At 40.4% G+C, this 17737-nt stretch overlaps 1 protein-coding gene across 1 annotated transcript in view; it reads right to left on the bottom strand.

Moving 5' to 3' along the window:
* Nucleotides 1-17737, bottom strand: part of LOC311488731 (uncharacterized protein) — a gene marked incomplete at its 3' end in the record, with an annotated part of 331706 nt that overhangs the window by 289417 nt on the left and 24552 nt on the right. The window contains exon 2 of the mRNA XM_084545582.1: nt 18-116. Coding sequence (XP_084401708.1) covers nt 18-116 — 99 coding nt within the window. The remainder of the gene's footprint in view (nt 1-17; nt 117-17737) is intronic.

Genomic DNA, 17737 nt, shown 5'->3' with positions numbered 1-17737 from the left:
TAGAAACAGTCTCTTACTTTGTGTCTGAGGGTCCAGGTTCTTCACTGAAGTTTGGAGGTTTAGGTTTGGACCCATCACTCTTCATAGACAGACAGCTGGATACTGTAGACTCTGCTCTGTCCTCCTTTTCCTCCATCTTCTGGACTTCAGTCAGTCTGAGAGGTAAACCAGTAACACTCAGTGAGTTTACATCAACTTCAGTTACAGTCAGTCTTCTCCAGTCAGCTGATTTCTGCTCAAACATATTTTCATTGGAGACATTTTGCTGAAACACAACAATGATTCAGACAGTTCAGGAGTCCTGGCTGCTGTCTCTGGATTTATTTTAGTTCAACACTAACACTGTCAATGCAGCTCAGTCTGATCCATAATATTTAATGAGCTGGCTACATGTGTTGTAATGTCAGCTACCACAGCTAAGAGCTAACTGAGCTACATTCTCCAAGAAACAATGAAAGTGACTGACAGTAAAGGACAGAGTTTCTCTCCAAGCAACAAAGTAGCATCAGCTTTAAAATCCCTCACCAGACATCCTCCATGTTCTCTGCTGTGTTGCTTCTTGTTGCTGTTTGACAGTCTGACCACAACCACACTCATCACTCAGCCTGAATCTACAGTTCACTGAAGGACAAGAAAGCTTTGGACCAATGTTCATGTTTAGTGTCACTCATCTTGATTCATTCACTTTATTATATCCTCAGTGAAATGACTTCCATCCACACAAACTAGATTTTATGGTTTTATGAAGGGAGCGACTGAGAGAGAGAGAGAGCAGTGGTGGTTGAGAGACCTAAAGAGTGAATGAAAATCTCTCTCTCTGAGCTGTTACTGATTGACAGAGACACACACACCGACCAAAGGTTGAAGTTCAGAGACAATAAGGAAATAGAGTCAGAGTCTCTGCAGATAAACACTCTGTAATCATCACAACTGATCAATGATTCATTTGATACCAGTCTCTACTTTTGTTCTTTTCTTTTTACAACTTTAAAGAAGTCAGAATCTTGCACCACTGAATGAGACCTGGTTGGACACTAAATATGAAACCGTCTTCATTACAATGACAAACACTGCAACATCAAACTCACTCTCTCCTGACCTGTTGTGTAGAAACAATCAAACTGCATATACAGATGTAGTGTGTCAGTAACAGAAAGAGAAGACGACTAAGAACAGTTTATGATCTTGGTTCATGTCTTACAAAGAGAGAGAGGAGAGGTCATGTGATAGAACTACTGTACAGCACTTGAACACAGACTTTTCTCTGTCCTTGACTTCTCATCACCTGCAAACACTCAGTTATCTTCACATCTCTGTCAGAAATAAAAAGTCCAAATGTTGTTTTAGATCATTTCACATTAAACAGATGAGCTCAGTATTATTAACCTGATGTGACAGAAGAAACAGGAAGCTGCAGGTCCTCAACACTAAACACTGTTCCAGCCGTTTGTAGCAGCTCTCTTATTTTGTGTCTGAAAGTCCAGATTCATCACTGAAGTCTGGACCATGAAGTCTGGACTCTTCATGGACAGACATCTGGATCCTGGAGACTCTGCTCTGCTCTCCCAACTTCTTTATGGTCAGACGTTCGTTGTGAATCTTCTTCCCTCCACAGTCCATAAAGAGAAAACTGACTCCAATGATAATAATGTTGTGTTAACACTCACCCTGTCTCATTGTTCAACCTTCTTCTGTTCCCTCAAAATAAACTCTGAGCTCATTTCAAAGTTCTCTTCCTGTTTTCATGAAACTTGATCACCTGCTCAGGTGAGCTCCTCCCCTCTCCATTTACAGGAAATCAGGTGAGTTTCTCTGTGAGGATCGGACTCACTACATGATGTGTTTATGAGCACCACTCTCAGCTTGAACTAAATGGCTTTTAATAAAGATGTTGTCACTTTATCTTCACATTCAATAAAATGTTTAAAAGACAGAATGTTTGGTGTTTGATCGACACATAAAATATCTGTTCTTTATTTTAGGGTCAAACTTTCAAAGAATCTGTCCCGAGATTTATTTTATTGTTGAATTTATGTATTTATAGGTTGTGTTTGAGTTAGAGCTGATTGTGATCCCTGCTGCAGGGGGCGCTCACACTGCACTGTTTGGACCAATGAGACAGAAAAACCGATCAAACCTTTAGTAACAAGTCTGACTTCATATACAAGTAGAAATGTTTTATAAATGTAGTATTTTAAGAGACAGCAGGAAGCCTCCATCCTGCAGACCACTGTGATGTGTTCACTGACATCATGTGATGTCAGTGAACACATCACAGTGTCACGGTGCTGAGGTCCAGCATTTCCGTCAAACAATGAATCAAGTGAGGGTTGTTGAGAAGTTGGTAATGATTCAGACTCAGATCACTTTTGTTGGATTCAGGGCCGTTTTTTGCTATGGGCAATGTGGGCGACCGCCCAGGGCGCAATCCATGTGAGGGCGCACGAGCGCCCTAAAAAAAAAAAAAAAAAAAAACTGGAAACAAAACTCGTCAGTTTTCTAGACTACCGCTCATTTCCATGTCAAGTTAGTGGAGCCCTCATTGTCACGTCAACTTGCTGCTGAGAGTCATACGGGTTGTGTGTGTGTGTCAGAAGAGGCAGGGGGAGGGGGGCGGGGGATCAACTTGCGACTGCCGAGGTTGGCAAGGAGGAGGGGGGCGAAGGATAGACTGATCCCAGGCCACACAACACAAACTGCTTCCAAATAAATTGTATTTCATTCCTAAAATTAACATAGACCCATACCTACATGTAATTAATTGGGTTATGTGAAAAATGACAAAATAATAATAATAATAATAATAATAATAATAATATGTGCAGTCATCTACGTGACTCACGTAACTCCGGTTGATTGACGGGCGAAAGGACGGTGTTGGCAAAAAGTAATGCAAAAGTTAATTATGTCGAGTCTTCATCTTAGCATGGATCATAGTAAAAGACCAAAGAAGCATCAGGTGCCCAGTTCAGAAAAAGAAGAAAAGGAGAAACGGGCAAAAGATAAAGGTATGCAGATTTCTATGAGTGACGTGAGTGACAGTTGGCTATAGGCTATTTAGGGCGCCAAGGCATGGTTCGCCCAGGGCGTAAATCTAGCCAGGACCGCCTCTGGTTGGATTGTTTACAAATATTCAGCGACAGAAGGAGACAAATACACAGAGTAAAACCATGAGATTATGTCGCCCTGAATTTGACAGCAAGTTTTATAGTCCACGCTCATGTTGGTTCTGTGCTTGTACACGTGGAACCAGTGGAAACAAACCAAATCAACCTAGGAAAATGCAAACTAAATCATACAAGAAATTAGAAGAACTCAAATCAACACAGCATGGTGCCCGGGACAGAGAGAGAGAGAGAGAGAATGAGTTTGCAGGAGGGCGGGAGTTATGGGTCTGGAGACAGTGGCCAGCTGCCTCCAATCCCATAATGGCCAACCAGCTACCAGGACCCTGAAAGACAAAAAAGGGACACAAACACCAACACTAAACCAGCAAAGGCCCTGGGGCCGTCACACCCGCACCCCAATAAAGACAGGGTCCCAACCCTGGACCACTACGAACTACAAGTTAACCAAAGATCTAATTAATTGTTTTAATATGGCCGCATCACACCAATTACATTAATTAATAGTACAATCTGAAAATTTGCAATCCTCTGAAAATACAAGATCACCCTGACAATTGTTCATGTCCTTCAAGTTGTAGTTCCACATCCCACCTCAGCCACTGATACCTTGAGGCAAATTAAGAGACACACAAGCAACATCCAAAATTAAGTATGGAACAACAATCACTGGCATGGGGATCTGGACAAAGCATCTGCAATTATGTTGTCTTTTCCTCTAATATGACGTATATCTAAAGAGTAAGATTGAAGAAACAAGGACCACCTAATAAGCCTCCGATTCGGACAGCGTAGGGAGTTCAGAAATCTCAAAGGGTTGTGGTCTGTATAAATTACCACAGACCCTGAACCCACATACACTTCAAACTGTTGCAAAGACAAAATCAAAGCTAAAGCCTCCTTTTCTAAAACAGAATAGCTCAACTGATGCCTTTTAAATGTTCAAGAGAAAAAACTCACAGGTCTGTTAATTCCAAACTCATCCTTTTGGAACAGTACCCCCTCTGCACCCATGTGACTAGCATCAACCTGGAGCTTAAAAGCTTTATCCATGCATGGGGCAGCCAGGACCGGAGCCTCACAGAGGATCGCCTTCACATTCTCAAAAGCCTTCTGACAAACAGGAGACCAGATAAACTTTACCTTTGCTTTTAACAAGTCTGTCAGTGGCGCAACAACAGCTGAAAAGTTTCTGCAGAAACCCCTATAGTACCCAACTAAGAACCCAAGAATCTCATTAACTCTTTCTTAGTTGCGGGCGGAAGATACTGCTCAATTGCCTGCACTTTTGCCCACAGGGGACAGACTTTACCCTGCCCAACCTGGTGACCGAGGTACTTCACTGTTGCCAGAGCGAACTCACACTTCGCCAAGTTAACAGTAAGACACGCCTCAGCCAAGCGGTCAAACAAAGCTTTTACATGCTCCATGTGGCAAGACCAAGTATCAGAGAAGACAGCGACGTCATCCAAGTATACTGAACAGCCTTCCAAATTACCAACTACTTTGTTCATTAAACGTTGGAAGGTTGCCAGCGCATTGCACAATCCAAAAGGCATGACAGAGCACGAATACAGTGGTCCCTCGTTTATCGCGGGAGTTACGTTCTAAAAATAACCCGCAATAGTCGAAATCCGCGAAGTAGTCAGCTTTATTTTTTACAATGATTATAAATGATTTAAGGTTGCAAAACCCCTCACTACACACTTTATACACGTTTTCTCAGACAGGCATTAACATTTTCTCACATTTCTCTCTTGTTTAAACACTCTCAAAGTTCAAACCTTCTTAGAAAAATAAGTACAGTATTACAGAACCAAAGACCAGAACCTGTTTTCAGGCCCAAATATTTGTTTGAGAAATAAAAATATAAACGTTTTCCTATAAATAATATTGATGGCTTTTAGAAATAACAAATTTAATGTTAACAAGCAACGTACGAGGTTGAACATATTAGAAATTATCAATACAGTAGTCACACGTATTTCACAGTTCCTCTGACCGTTACTCTTCATCCTGGCGCCGCTCCACTGTAGCGTCTTTTTCCACCGAAGGCGTCGGTGCAGGTGTCTTTTTTCAAGTGAAGAACATAGTTATGGGTAGTTGTTGGCGCCCTTTTTCTTCTGGGCGAGAAGATTCTTATAAACAGACATACCACCTTCGATTATATTTGAGAACTGTAATGAACAAAACATCAAAGGGTCCCATTCTTGTGCAGCTCGCTGAAGTTCATTGGCCATTCTCACCATGGTTGCCAAGCGATCAAGTGTTAGTCCATCCTCCTCGTCTTTACCAACACTTGCGTTCTCTTCTTCCTCTTCTCCCTCATACTCGCTTGGTGGCTTTGTCATCTCTGCCAGGTCGTCATCAGTCAGCGGTTGTGAGTGGGCATCAACCACAGCTGCATCTACCGCAGAGTGATGGATCTCATCAAGAGAGCATCCGGTAGGGTTGTGCACCGCCTCTGGCCACAGTTGTTTCCAGCAGGCATTTGAAGTTTCAGTTTTCATCTCCTGAATGGCCCTCTGAATATTTTGGAGACATGATGCAATGTTGTATTCACGCCAATAGGCCTGTAGTGAGAAATCTTGATCCGAGTCCATAGCCGCAACAAGATGTTGCAGGGTGTTGTGCGTATAGAGAGCCTTGAAAGCGCGGATAATGCCTTGATCCATGGGCTGAATCAGCGATGTAGTGTTTGGCGGCAGAAATTCGATTTGCACACCATCATATGACAAATCATCAGCGTGGCCTCCGGCGTTGTCTATGAGAAGAAGCACTTTAAAGTCCAGTCCTTTTCCTCTCAAATAACGCTTGACCTCTGGGATGAAACACTGTTTGAACCAATCCAGATTGAGCGCTTTTGTCATCCAAGCCTTTGCGTTGTGTATCCAGTAAACGGGCAACGCATTCTTATTTTTGTTTTTTAGGGCTCTAGGATTTTTGGACCTATAAATAAGACCTGGTTTTATCATAAAGCCCGCAGCATTTCCACACATAACCAGAGTCACGTGATCTTTTTGGGCCTTAAATCCTGGGGCTTTGGCTTCGTCCTGCATTATAAAGGTGCAAGAGGGCATTCGTTTCCAAAATAAGCCAGTCTCATCCATATTAAAAACTTGTTCAGGCTTATATCCCCCTTCCTCGATGATCACTTTGAATTTGTTGTTCACGTATGCCTCTGCTCCAGCGGTATCCACAGACACAGCCTCTCCGTGCAGAGAAACACTTTTAAGTCCAAAGCGTTTCTGAAATTTCTCAAACCAGCCCTTGCTGGCATTAAATGGGCTTGGTTCTGCGTGAAAAGTACTTGTCGACGGCCTGGGCTCCGCTCCTCGCTGTCATGGATGTCATCGCTGTCAGCAAAAGTTTCATAAAGCTGTTTTGCTTTTGTGCGGATGATGTTGGTATCCAGTGTAATGTTCTTTTTCCTGGAGTCACTGATCCACAAAGCTAAAGTCACACTGCCAGCGATCAAATATACTGTACAGTATAGCATGTAAATTTGGCAAGCTGAACGCATTCTGTACTGTACAAGAAACACCGTACCATTGATTGGCTAAGGGACTGTAGACCATTGTCAATCAGGATGCAGAATATGACATGCGGGCTCTCCCTTAGCCAATCAGGACGCAGAAAACAATGCGCTGTACAAAAAAAACACAAAAAAACATGCAAAATTGCACTAAAAAAAATCTGCGAAACAGCGAGGCCGCGAAAAGTGAACCGCGTTATAGCAAGGGACTACTGTACAGCACAGTTGGAGTGATAAACGTGACAATTTCCCGAGCCCTCTGCGACAAAGGGACCTGCCAATAACCTTTCAGGGGATCAGACTTGCTGATGAATTTAGCAGCAACAACCTGGTTGATACAATCATCCATGCGTGGTAGTGGGTATGACCGAGGAGTATTGTCTGATTTTGGAGCAAGCAAACAAGGCCACGCCCAGCTTGATGACGATTGTTCAGCTATACCATTTTTCAACATATACTCAATCTCAGAATCCAAAAATTTGCGTTTCTCTGGACTGACTCTGGAAAATCGTTGCTTTATTGGCTTCGCATCACCGACATCAATGTCGTGCACCAACAAGTGAGTGCGAGAAGGAACATCCCCAAACAAACTCGGATACTTGCCAATCAACTCCATCAACTCAGCGCTCTGCAGCTCTGGTAAGTGACCTAGAATGTTATTCAAGTCTGCCAGTACCTCCGGGTTCTTAAGCCTACCTTTCAGCAATGCCAAGTCATGATTTGGCAAACCATCCTCACAAGATACTTCACTAAATTTCAGAATTGTGTTACCAACACACATTGGATGAACAACATCAGCCAGCACACTCCCTGCTTCTGAGACACACGGGAATGATATGCTTTTAACAGATTTATGTTACAAAGTTGTGACAAAGATGTTTACGATGCTCGGGAGTGGCTATGAGGTAGTTCTGATCAGATAGCTGTTTCACTACAGTATATGGACCCATTAATTTAGCTTGGACCGATGAACTAACAATAACCAATAACACCAAAACTTGGTCACCTGGATTGAAAACATGCTGCTCAGCTCGACGATCGTACAGACATTTCATCTTAGCTTGTGCTGAAGTCAGCTTTATTTTTGCCAGCTCTGTAGCAGCGTACAGCCGATGTCTAAAACCATTTATATACTCAAGCACATTTTTAGGTGGCTCAGCCTCCCTCCAGTCATTTTGCAGAGCAGCTAAAGGCCCCCGCACCGTATGACCAAAAACCAACTCGTTTGGACTAACAAAGGTATGAAGGCTCCCATATCCATTTCTCCAGAAAAGGGCAGAGTTGATTGCAGAACAAACAAATCAAATGCTCCTGTATCACGCAGTATGACCACTGGCACTCTCTCATCACTCCCAATGAGAGAAACATGTCCATATGAGATGAAAGGCAAATATGAACTCGAATCCGGTTTAGACATAATGACAGATGTCAACCCCTCACCCTGTTGGTCAGCAACCAGTACACGAGAAGGTGCAGCTAACGCAGCCGGCTTAGCCTGCGCCTCATAATGCTTGTTCCACAACTTACGCGTAGCCTTTTTTCCAATGACCTTTTTTATTACAGAAATGACAGACATCTTCCGACTCACAGACACTAAATTTTCCACCGGGACGCCCAAGGGAGTACAACTCACCTGCAGGATAATTTTCTCGGTCAGCACCAAACGTGCGAGGATCTCCACCACCGCCTCTGTGGGTCAACAAATAGTCATCCGCCAACGCAGCAGCCTCTGCCGCCGTCTTCACTTTCTGTTCACTTACATACATTGCAATACGCTCTTTTTGAATTGTTCAAGCACCATAAAATTACACAAACTGTCGAAGTTTTTTTACATCCGATGCTGAACACCAACGATTAAAATGGATTACCAAATCACGGACAAACTCCAAATATGACTTGTTCCCTTTTTCCAGCTCCTAAATCGATGACGATAGGCCTCGGAGACCAGCTCATATGATTTCAGTACCGCTGCTTTAACCTTCACATATTCACCACTATCCTTTGTGGACAGAGAAAAAAAAGCCTCCTGCGCGCGTCCCGTTAATATGCATCATCCCAGCCCCTCGCATCTTCGAAAAGTGTCAACATCTTTTTCATTAAACTTCGGCACCAACCGTAAACTATTTAGAATGTCCCGTGAGTGCTCACTAGTCCGCGCTGATTCAATCATTGAAGTATCCGATAACCTTCCTTCTTTAAATAAATTCAGTTTTACAGTTTCTAACTCATGTTTTTAGCCTTTCTCGTTTGCTGCCGCATTTGCTCTATTGTTACCACTTTGTCAAACTCCGCTTGGTGTCGCAATTTTTCCAATTCAAGTTCCTTCTCTTTCTCCAATTGCATCTGCAATCTCAACAATTGTTTCTGTTGCTCAAAATTCAAAGCCAACTCGGGGCCCGGCTCCAAGTGCGAGTCCTGAGAGGAAACAGCCCCAGCCAGATCAGAAGTAGTAAGTGACTCCGGCAGTCACCTTCCCCCGGCAAATGCAACGACAAACGGACTGCATGAGTGGCAACTGAGCCCCGGAGGGAGGGACATTTCGTCGAGGCAACAGTTAGTCCACACGGGGTCAACGGTATGATTCATTCAGCAAGAAAACAACGTGAATTTGGATTCTTTCAGACTGTAAATCATGCAAGAGTAATATGGGAGCCTACGTCTAAACCAAAGGGTATATTGGGCGGACACTTGAACATTCGGAGTATATTGCCAAAACGTGACCAGATTGAACATCTTCTAACGGACTCTAACTTAGACTTTTTAGCACTGAGTGAAACTTGGCTGCATAGTAACATCCCGACCAGCATGATTGACGTCCCTGGCTATACATGCTACAGACAAGATAGAACCTCAGACAAGGGCTGGGGGGGAGTATTATTCTATGTTAGAGACACCCTGAAATGTAACGAAATCGAACTGAATACACCATTAGAATGTCTGGCGTTGAATGTTGCTTTATCGCCGAAGATGAATTTTAATATTGTAGCACTGTATAACCCACCATCGCACAATGTTTCATTTTATGATGACCTAGATAAACTTCTCAAACATATAAATACTCGCACAGAATCGATTCTACTGGGTGATTTTAATATTAATTGGCTAGAGAAAAATCGCAGAACGAAATTAAAGGCACTGCTGTCAAAACACAGTCTTCAGCAGATGGTGAAAGGCCCAACGAGGATCACAAGAACAACTAAAACTTTGATAGATCCAATTATTACAAACAGACCCCAGCGAATCATGAGAACTTATAACCTACTCACAGGGCTATCAGATCATAACATGACCATGGTTGTCCGAAAACTCACTAAACAGCGGTTATCAAAATTTGCGAATGAAAGTAAATCCGGTAACCAGGGTATTCCCAAAAACAAGCGGGCACAAATTGAAAATTACCTAAACAATTTAGACTGGGATAATATTCTACAATCAAACGAGTTAGAAAGTTGTTGTATTACTTTCACCCAGCAGTTTATTACAGCTAATTCTCGCAATCTTGCTACTTTAAACTGTAAGGATCATGCCAGACGAAGGGAGAAATAAAAGAGAAGCAAAGAAAACCAAAGCAAAGAACAAACAAGATGAAGACCAAGACGCCGAGGGCGAGTATGACTTGGCTGACATTATGGCGGAATTAAAAACCCAGCGTCGGGATATTGTTAGCCGCCTGGAAGGTATCGAAAGTCGTCTGGAAAATGTTATTATGGAGGTGACAACAATGAAGGGCGCGTTATCTCAGACAAACGAGGCACTCAATAAACAACATCAGCGCTTAGACGCAGCTGAACAAAGGATCTCAGATCTTGAGGACATTTTGCAAACAACCAATAGAGACTTACATCGAGCCCAAAAGTTGGTTACAACTCTTGAAGCCAAGACGGATGATTTAGAAAACAGAGGAAGGAGGAAGAATTTAGTGTTGTTGGGACTCCCCGAACAATCTGAAAACAAACACCTACTCGAATTCATCCAACAGAAGATACCGGAATGGCTGCATTTACCTATGGATCAAGCGGGCCTATTTGAGATCGAACGCACACATCGCTTAGGCCAACTACAACCTCGTCCAGAACCGGGCAAACCAGAGAATCCATCGAGACCAATTATGATCCGATTCTTGCGGTTTAGAGGTAGTCATATGGTATTCCAGGCAGCGAAAAAGAAGACAACTCCGATACGCGAGGGCAAGGCTGAGCTCATCTTTCGCCAGGATTTGTCAGCAGAAGTTCGCCGCAAACGTAATGAATTCGCTGGAGTGATTGAATATCTCCGTGAGAAGGACATGTTTAGAGGTTTTGCCTATCCACACCGGCTTCGAATTCTACATAAAGGCACTATTGAACTCTTTGATACCCCTTTAGATGCCAAGGCACATATCGACAAGTTGAATAAGCGACATGTTGAAACAGACTCCCCGTCTGATAATTAAAAGATCATCAATCGAGCGGAGGTAAGACAAGCTATTTTCCCCAATTAAAGACTGGCGTAGGCTAACAAATGATGGACAGTCTATTTTTGGACTATTTTTGGACTATAAACAGTAGCGAACCCCGATGCGTTAAAATACTGATATTCACGCCTGCACCGGGTTACTTCCGGAAACAAAGCATGATGTCACAGCGGACTAGTCCATTGGTGGGGTGGGAGAAGGTTCCATGAGAGACTGATTAAGGGAGAATCTGATTCTCCCTACAATTCCTTTTTTTGTTACCCACTCACGAGACCGATCACGAACTGTCACGTCAAACAGAAAAAAGCCTCAGTCTTCTGGGGATCATTATTGTCTCTCGATCTGCCCTCTGCTCTAGGCTATTGTATTCATACAAATGCCTAAATGGGTGAAAATCAAAATAAATGGAATTTACCAGGTATACAAGGGCTTAAGTGTATGAGGGGTTATTTATTTTCTTTTTTACTTAATTACATATTTAATATATTCCCCTCTTTCAGGTTATTGTCTACCTGTGATATTCCTTAATTATTGATGGACAGATCCCCTGTTCATTGAATAGCACTGAGGAAGGGTGCTCCAAGTTGCCAGAGATTTAGGAAGAGATGCCTATGATGCCTATAATGTCTCTTTTCTTTTTCAATCAACTTTTTTCAGTTATGTTATGTGTTCTTTACTTCCTTTGGCCTAATAGAAAATTTCTGGGGTGGGTTAGGGATTTTCCCATAAATGTTTTTGTTCCTTATATTGTACTTTTGGTTTATTCTTTTGGGGTGGGGGTTAGGGATTTTCCTGTTGTCTTTGTTTTTCACATCATATTTGTTTATCTTTTTGGGGCAACAACTAATAGTAATAAAAACAGTAATACAGTTATTTGTTCTCAGCAGTATGTATTAACAGTGATATCCATGTCGAACGGCAGCTAATATGAATGACTTGAATATCATCTCTTGGAATGTTAAAGGTTTTGGTAACCTTTCTAAAAGGATGAAAATACTATCAGTTCTGAAGGACGATAAAGCAGATGTTGTCTTTTTACAAGAAACTTATTTATCTGACTTTGAACACACCAAACTTAAAACAGACTGGGTAGGTCAAGTTTATTTTTCATCATACAAATCTCACAGTAGAGGAACATGCATCTTAATGAATCGAGATGTACATTTTATTTTGGGTAAATTAGTAACAGATCCAAATGGCAGGTTTGTTTTGATTTCAGGCACCCTTAACGGCACTCCAATGACCTTCTTAAACATTTATGCCCCGAACTCAGATGAGCCGTCCTTTATTTCTGACCAGGTCCTATTGTTTAATGAGAATTGTAAAGGGTTGGGTGTCATGGGAGGAGACTTTAATGTAACTTTGTGTTCAAGAGATAAATCCAATCAAGCCAAGGCCTCCAACCCTAAATCTGCTAAGGTCCTTCTCGAACTGAGTGCTGATTGTGGTCTAACTGATGTTTGGCGGGAATTAAACCTCGGTGTCAGAGATTATACTTTTTTTTCAAATGTTCATAATTCTTATTCGCGATTAGATTACTTTTTTGTCCCCTCTAACTATATGTACATGATATCCAAGTGTAGTATAAATCCAATAGTCCTCTCAGACCATTCTAGAATCCACCTACAGATCCAATGCATTAAGAAAAGGTTTATCTCTAGGCGATGGAGATTTAACCCTTCTCTTTTTAAAGATAATGAACTTAAATCAATCATACGTGTGTGGATATCAAATTATATTAAAGAAAACAACGATCCCTCCTTAGAGCCTAATATTATTTGGGAGGCAGCAAAAGCTACATTAAGAGGACTTCTTATCTCATATGTCTCATTTAAAAATCATGAAAAACTTGGTAAAAGAAAAGAAATGGAAAGAGAAGTAATACAAATGGAAAACCTTCATAAAAAAGCACCTACTGAGAACAACTGGAAACAATTAGTTATTGCTAAAGCAAAATTAAACACTATGATATCAGAGGAGATCATACAAAAAATGAATTTTATTAAACAAAAAGATTATGAAATGGGAAATAAACCAGGTAAATTATTAGCCCATCAAATAAAGAAGGAGCAAGCTGAAAAGACTATAAAAGCTATACACTTTAGTGATAATAAAACAACCTATCACCCTGGAGAGATCAACCAAACCTTTTTTAATTTCTATAATAATCTTTACAAATCACAAAGGGGTTACTCTCAACAAAAATTGGAGGATTACCTCAGCAAAATCAAGCTACCTGAAGTCTCAGCTTCAGACCAACACTCCTTAAATTTACCATTTACAGAAGCTGAAATACTGGCTACAATTAATTCAATGTCGTTAAATAAAAGTCCAGGACCAGATGGTTTCTCAGTAGATTTTTATAAAGAGTTTTGGCCTGAGATCCATCCTATATTTATGGCAATGGTGAACAACTTCTGTAAGGAAAAAATACTCCCGCAGACAATGAACTTGGCTTATATTAGTGTTTTACTTAAAGGTGGCAAAGATCCCCTGCAATGCTCATCATACAGGCCTATAAGCCTCCTGGACCACGACTACAAAATTATCACCAAACTTTTAGCTAGAAGGCTGGAGTCAATCCTACCTAAACTAATTAACCCAGACCAGTCAGGCTTTATAAAGGGGAGATATGCAACTGACAACATTAGGAGAACCCTGAATATAATAAACTGTATTAACAATCAGCAGAAGCCCTCTCTTCTGTTATCTTTAGATGCAGAGAAAGCTTTTGACAGGGTTGAGTGGAGCTTTCTCTTTTCTATTCTGGAGAAATTTAAAATGGGTGGTAACTTTATTGATTGGATTAGGAGTATTTATAACAGCCCTAAAGCTGCAATCATAACAAACGGCTATTGCTCAAACTTCTTTGCTTTAACTAGAGGGACCAGGCAGGGGTGCCCTTTGTCACCTTTACTTTTTGCCATGGTGATTGAACCACTGGCTGTATTTGTTAGAGACAACACCAATATCCAAGGTTTCAAGTTTGACGCTAATGAACATAAAATGTCCTTATATGCTGACGACATTCTCTTATATATCACTGATCTGGACAATTCTATTTCTCACCTCCTAAATACAATTAAAGAATTTGGTAACTATTCAGGATATAAGATAAATTTTAACAAGTCCAATGCCCTTTTCCTACACACGATACCAACTGAAGAATTGCTATATTCTAGTGGGTTTAATGCTACACCAAAAGGCTTTAAGTACTTGGGTATATTCATTACTCCAGATTTGGATAACTTAATTAAAGAAAATTACACTCCCCTTTCACTTAAGGTTAAGCTAGAGTTATCAAAGTGGGCCTCTCTGCCATTATCACTCTTGGGCAGAATAAATGTAATTAAAATGAATGTTCTCCCAAGATTTATTTTTCTTTTCCAGATGCTTCCATGCTTTTTATCTACAGAGTTCTTTAATTCAATTAATAGCTGCCTCTCGAGATTTATCTGGAGGAATAAAAAACCTCGGATTAGTCTATTGACTTTAATGAAACCTGAAATTTTGGGAGGTCTGAGCTTACCCAACCTCCAATATTATTTTTGGGCAGCCCAAATAAGGAACCTGATCTCATGGTCAATGGAGAGACATGAATCCATGTGGGTTCAGATGGAATCAAAACCATTCGAACCGCTGCCTCTCATCTCCCTCCTATTTATAAACCACTTTGAAAAGATAAAAAATATGAATAAATGTTTCTCCGTAACCAATACTCTACAAACCTGGAAAGACTGTAGAAAGAAAATGGGCATTATCTTGTGTACCTCCATACATTCTCCGATATTTCAAAATCCAGACCTTAATACCCAAATTACTTTGGTCAATACAGGTCAATGGATAAATTCTGGCATAATACATTTTAAAGATTTGTTAAATCAGAATTTGCAGTTAAAACCATTCATGGATTTATGTTCACAATATGACATTTCCAATAAACATTTTTTTAAATATTTACAGATCCGAAGTGTTACAACCACTCTTATTAAGGAAAAAAAAATTCGGCTTGAGCTATCTGAAATGGAAGACACTTTGTTATCCTCAGACACAATAAAAGGAAAGATTAGTGTATTTTACAATATTCTGATAAGAGAAGGTCAATCCTCTTTCCAATTGTTAAAGAAAATATGGGAGAAGGACCTGGGGAGAACTTTTGAAGATAGTGTATGGTTGAATATCTGTAATAGAATTCATTTCCCATTTACAAGCAATAAAATTAAGGAAGCTAATTTCAAGTTCATCCACAAAACTTACCTAACTCCATTAAAAATGCATAAAATATCAAATGATATATCAGCAGCTTGTCAGAGATGTAATAAGGCGGAGGGGACATTCATGCATATGTTTTGGGATTGCAGTCTTTTAATAAGTTATTGGAGCTCAATCCACTCTTTTACTCGGTCTGTCATGGAAATACAACTTGATCTGAGCAGCAGTTTATTTTTATTAAACGACACAAATAACTTACAGTTAGATCAAAAAAAATGCAGGATACTCTTTTTGATCACTTATTTTGCAAAGAAATGCATACTTTTATTCTGGAAGAATGATACCCCTCCTTCTTTCAAGATCTTCCTTGAACAACTGTCTTCATTTTTGCCTTTGGAAAAACTGACTCTGGAGAAATACAATCGTGGACATCTTTTTCAAGAATTTTGGTGCCCTATACTATTGGGTATGGCAAAAGCATGAACTGGTATATGAAGGGCTGTGTACATGCTGCTCTTTTATTGTTACTTTGGCTACCATATCGATATGCTGACATTACTGCTGCCCCAAATATTTTTAATTTTTTATTTTTCGTTTGCTTTTTCTTTTTCTTTTATTTATATATATATATATTTATTTTTTTTATTTTTATTATTATTATTATTATTATGATTATTTTTTTTCTTTTTATCCTTCTTCCGTTCTTATTTCCAGTAATATTTGTACTTTTACGTTTGTGTGTTTTGTTGGGTTATCCCTCTAAGGGTGGGGGGTGGGAATAATGCTCAAAGGAAAATTGTAAACTGTATGACCGAGGAGCAGTATTTCTGTATGTTATTTGAATGACTTTCTTTTGAGAAATAAAAAGATATTACAAAAAAAAAAAAAAGAAAGTTGTTGTATCTCCTTAACACAGAATCTCACGAACCTAATTGGGAAATACATGAAAACGTTCAAGGGCACACAGCGAAAAGCATCCTTACCATGGTTGAGTAATGACACTCGCCAGCTAATGAAAAAAAAGAGACTACGCATTGAAAAAATCATTACTCACTAAAATCAATACGGATCTTCTTATTTTCAAAGGATTGAGAAATGCAGTAGTCAGAGAATTGCGTAAAGCAAAAACAGCTTATTATATGCAACTGATTGGGGAATCTGAGGGAAACAGTGCATCCCTCTGGAAGCACCTCAACAGTCTTACTAAAATTAAGCCAAGCCAACAAAAAACAATAACCGAATTGAAAGTGAATGGAGTTATTAGCACTAACAATCTAGCTATTGCAGATGAATTTAACAACTTCTTTATTCAGTCAGTGGAGGAGCTTGCTGAGACTTTTGAACCAGCAACTCTGCAGAGCTCAAAGTCTATGCCATCAAAGTTGTTCCAAATTGAGGAGGTCAGTGAGGAAAAAGTACATAAAATTATTAACATGTTAAATAAGTCTAAAGCAAAGGACGTGTCTGGGTTGGACACTGCTTTTATTAGAACTCACTGCTTGGCCCTGGTTAAACCTATAACTCACCTGGTAAACCTTTCCATCAGAGTGGGCAAATTCCCACAAAGCTGGAAGCAAGCCATTATTATTCCAATTTTTAAGGCTGGTGCAAAGGACCAAGCAGGCAACTATAGGCCAATCTCAATATTACCCGCCCTCTCAAAAATTTTAGAAAAAAAATCATAACAGAACAACTAGTTAGTCATCTTGAAAACAACTGTCTCATTAACCCCAAACAAGTTGGTTTCAGACAAGGGTATTCAACAGAAATGGCTAATTGCTACCTAACCGAGAACATTAAGAGTAAGTTGGACAAGGGTAATGTTGTGGGAGCTGTGTTTATAGACCTCAAAAAGGCCTTCGACACAGTGAACCACAGCATACTCTTGAACAAACTTACCAACTTCAACTTCTCTGAACATGCTATCGGTTGGTTTGCCTCATACCTGGCCAATCGAGAGCAACGTGTTAAAATAAACACAGAACTCTCAATGCCACTTCAATCAACAATGGGTGTCCCACAGGGATCCATCCTGGGGCCTCTGCTGTTTAGTCTGTATATCAACGACTTACCAACATGCTGTCAGTCAGCAAACTGTCAAATGTATGCTGACGATACAGTCATATACGCATCAGCTAGAACACCAGGTGCAGCAGCAGAGGTCCTGACCAAGGAAATGGAGGGAGTATCCCAATGGCTCAAAGATAACCACTTGACGCTTAACATCAAAAAGATTGTCTCAATGTGCTTCTCTATAAGAGGTAAAGCCAAATGCACCATTAAATTAGGCCAAGAGGCTATAGAGGAAGTGGATGAATTTAATTTCTAGGTATTATTTTAGACTCACAACTTAATTTCAAAAAACACGTTAAGAAACTCTGCAAGACAGTTCGGACAAACCTGAACTTCTTC

This window comes from Chelon labrosus (genome assembly GCF_963514085.1).
Source record: "Chelon labrosus genome assembly, chromosome: 5".
NCBI lineage: Eukaryota > Metazoa > Chordata > Actinopteri > Mugiliformes > Mugilidae > Chelon > Chelon labrosus.
Note: the sequence above shows the minus strand (reverse complement) of the source record. Positions and strands in the feature narration are given on the sequence as shown.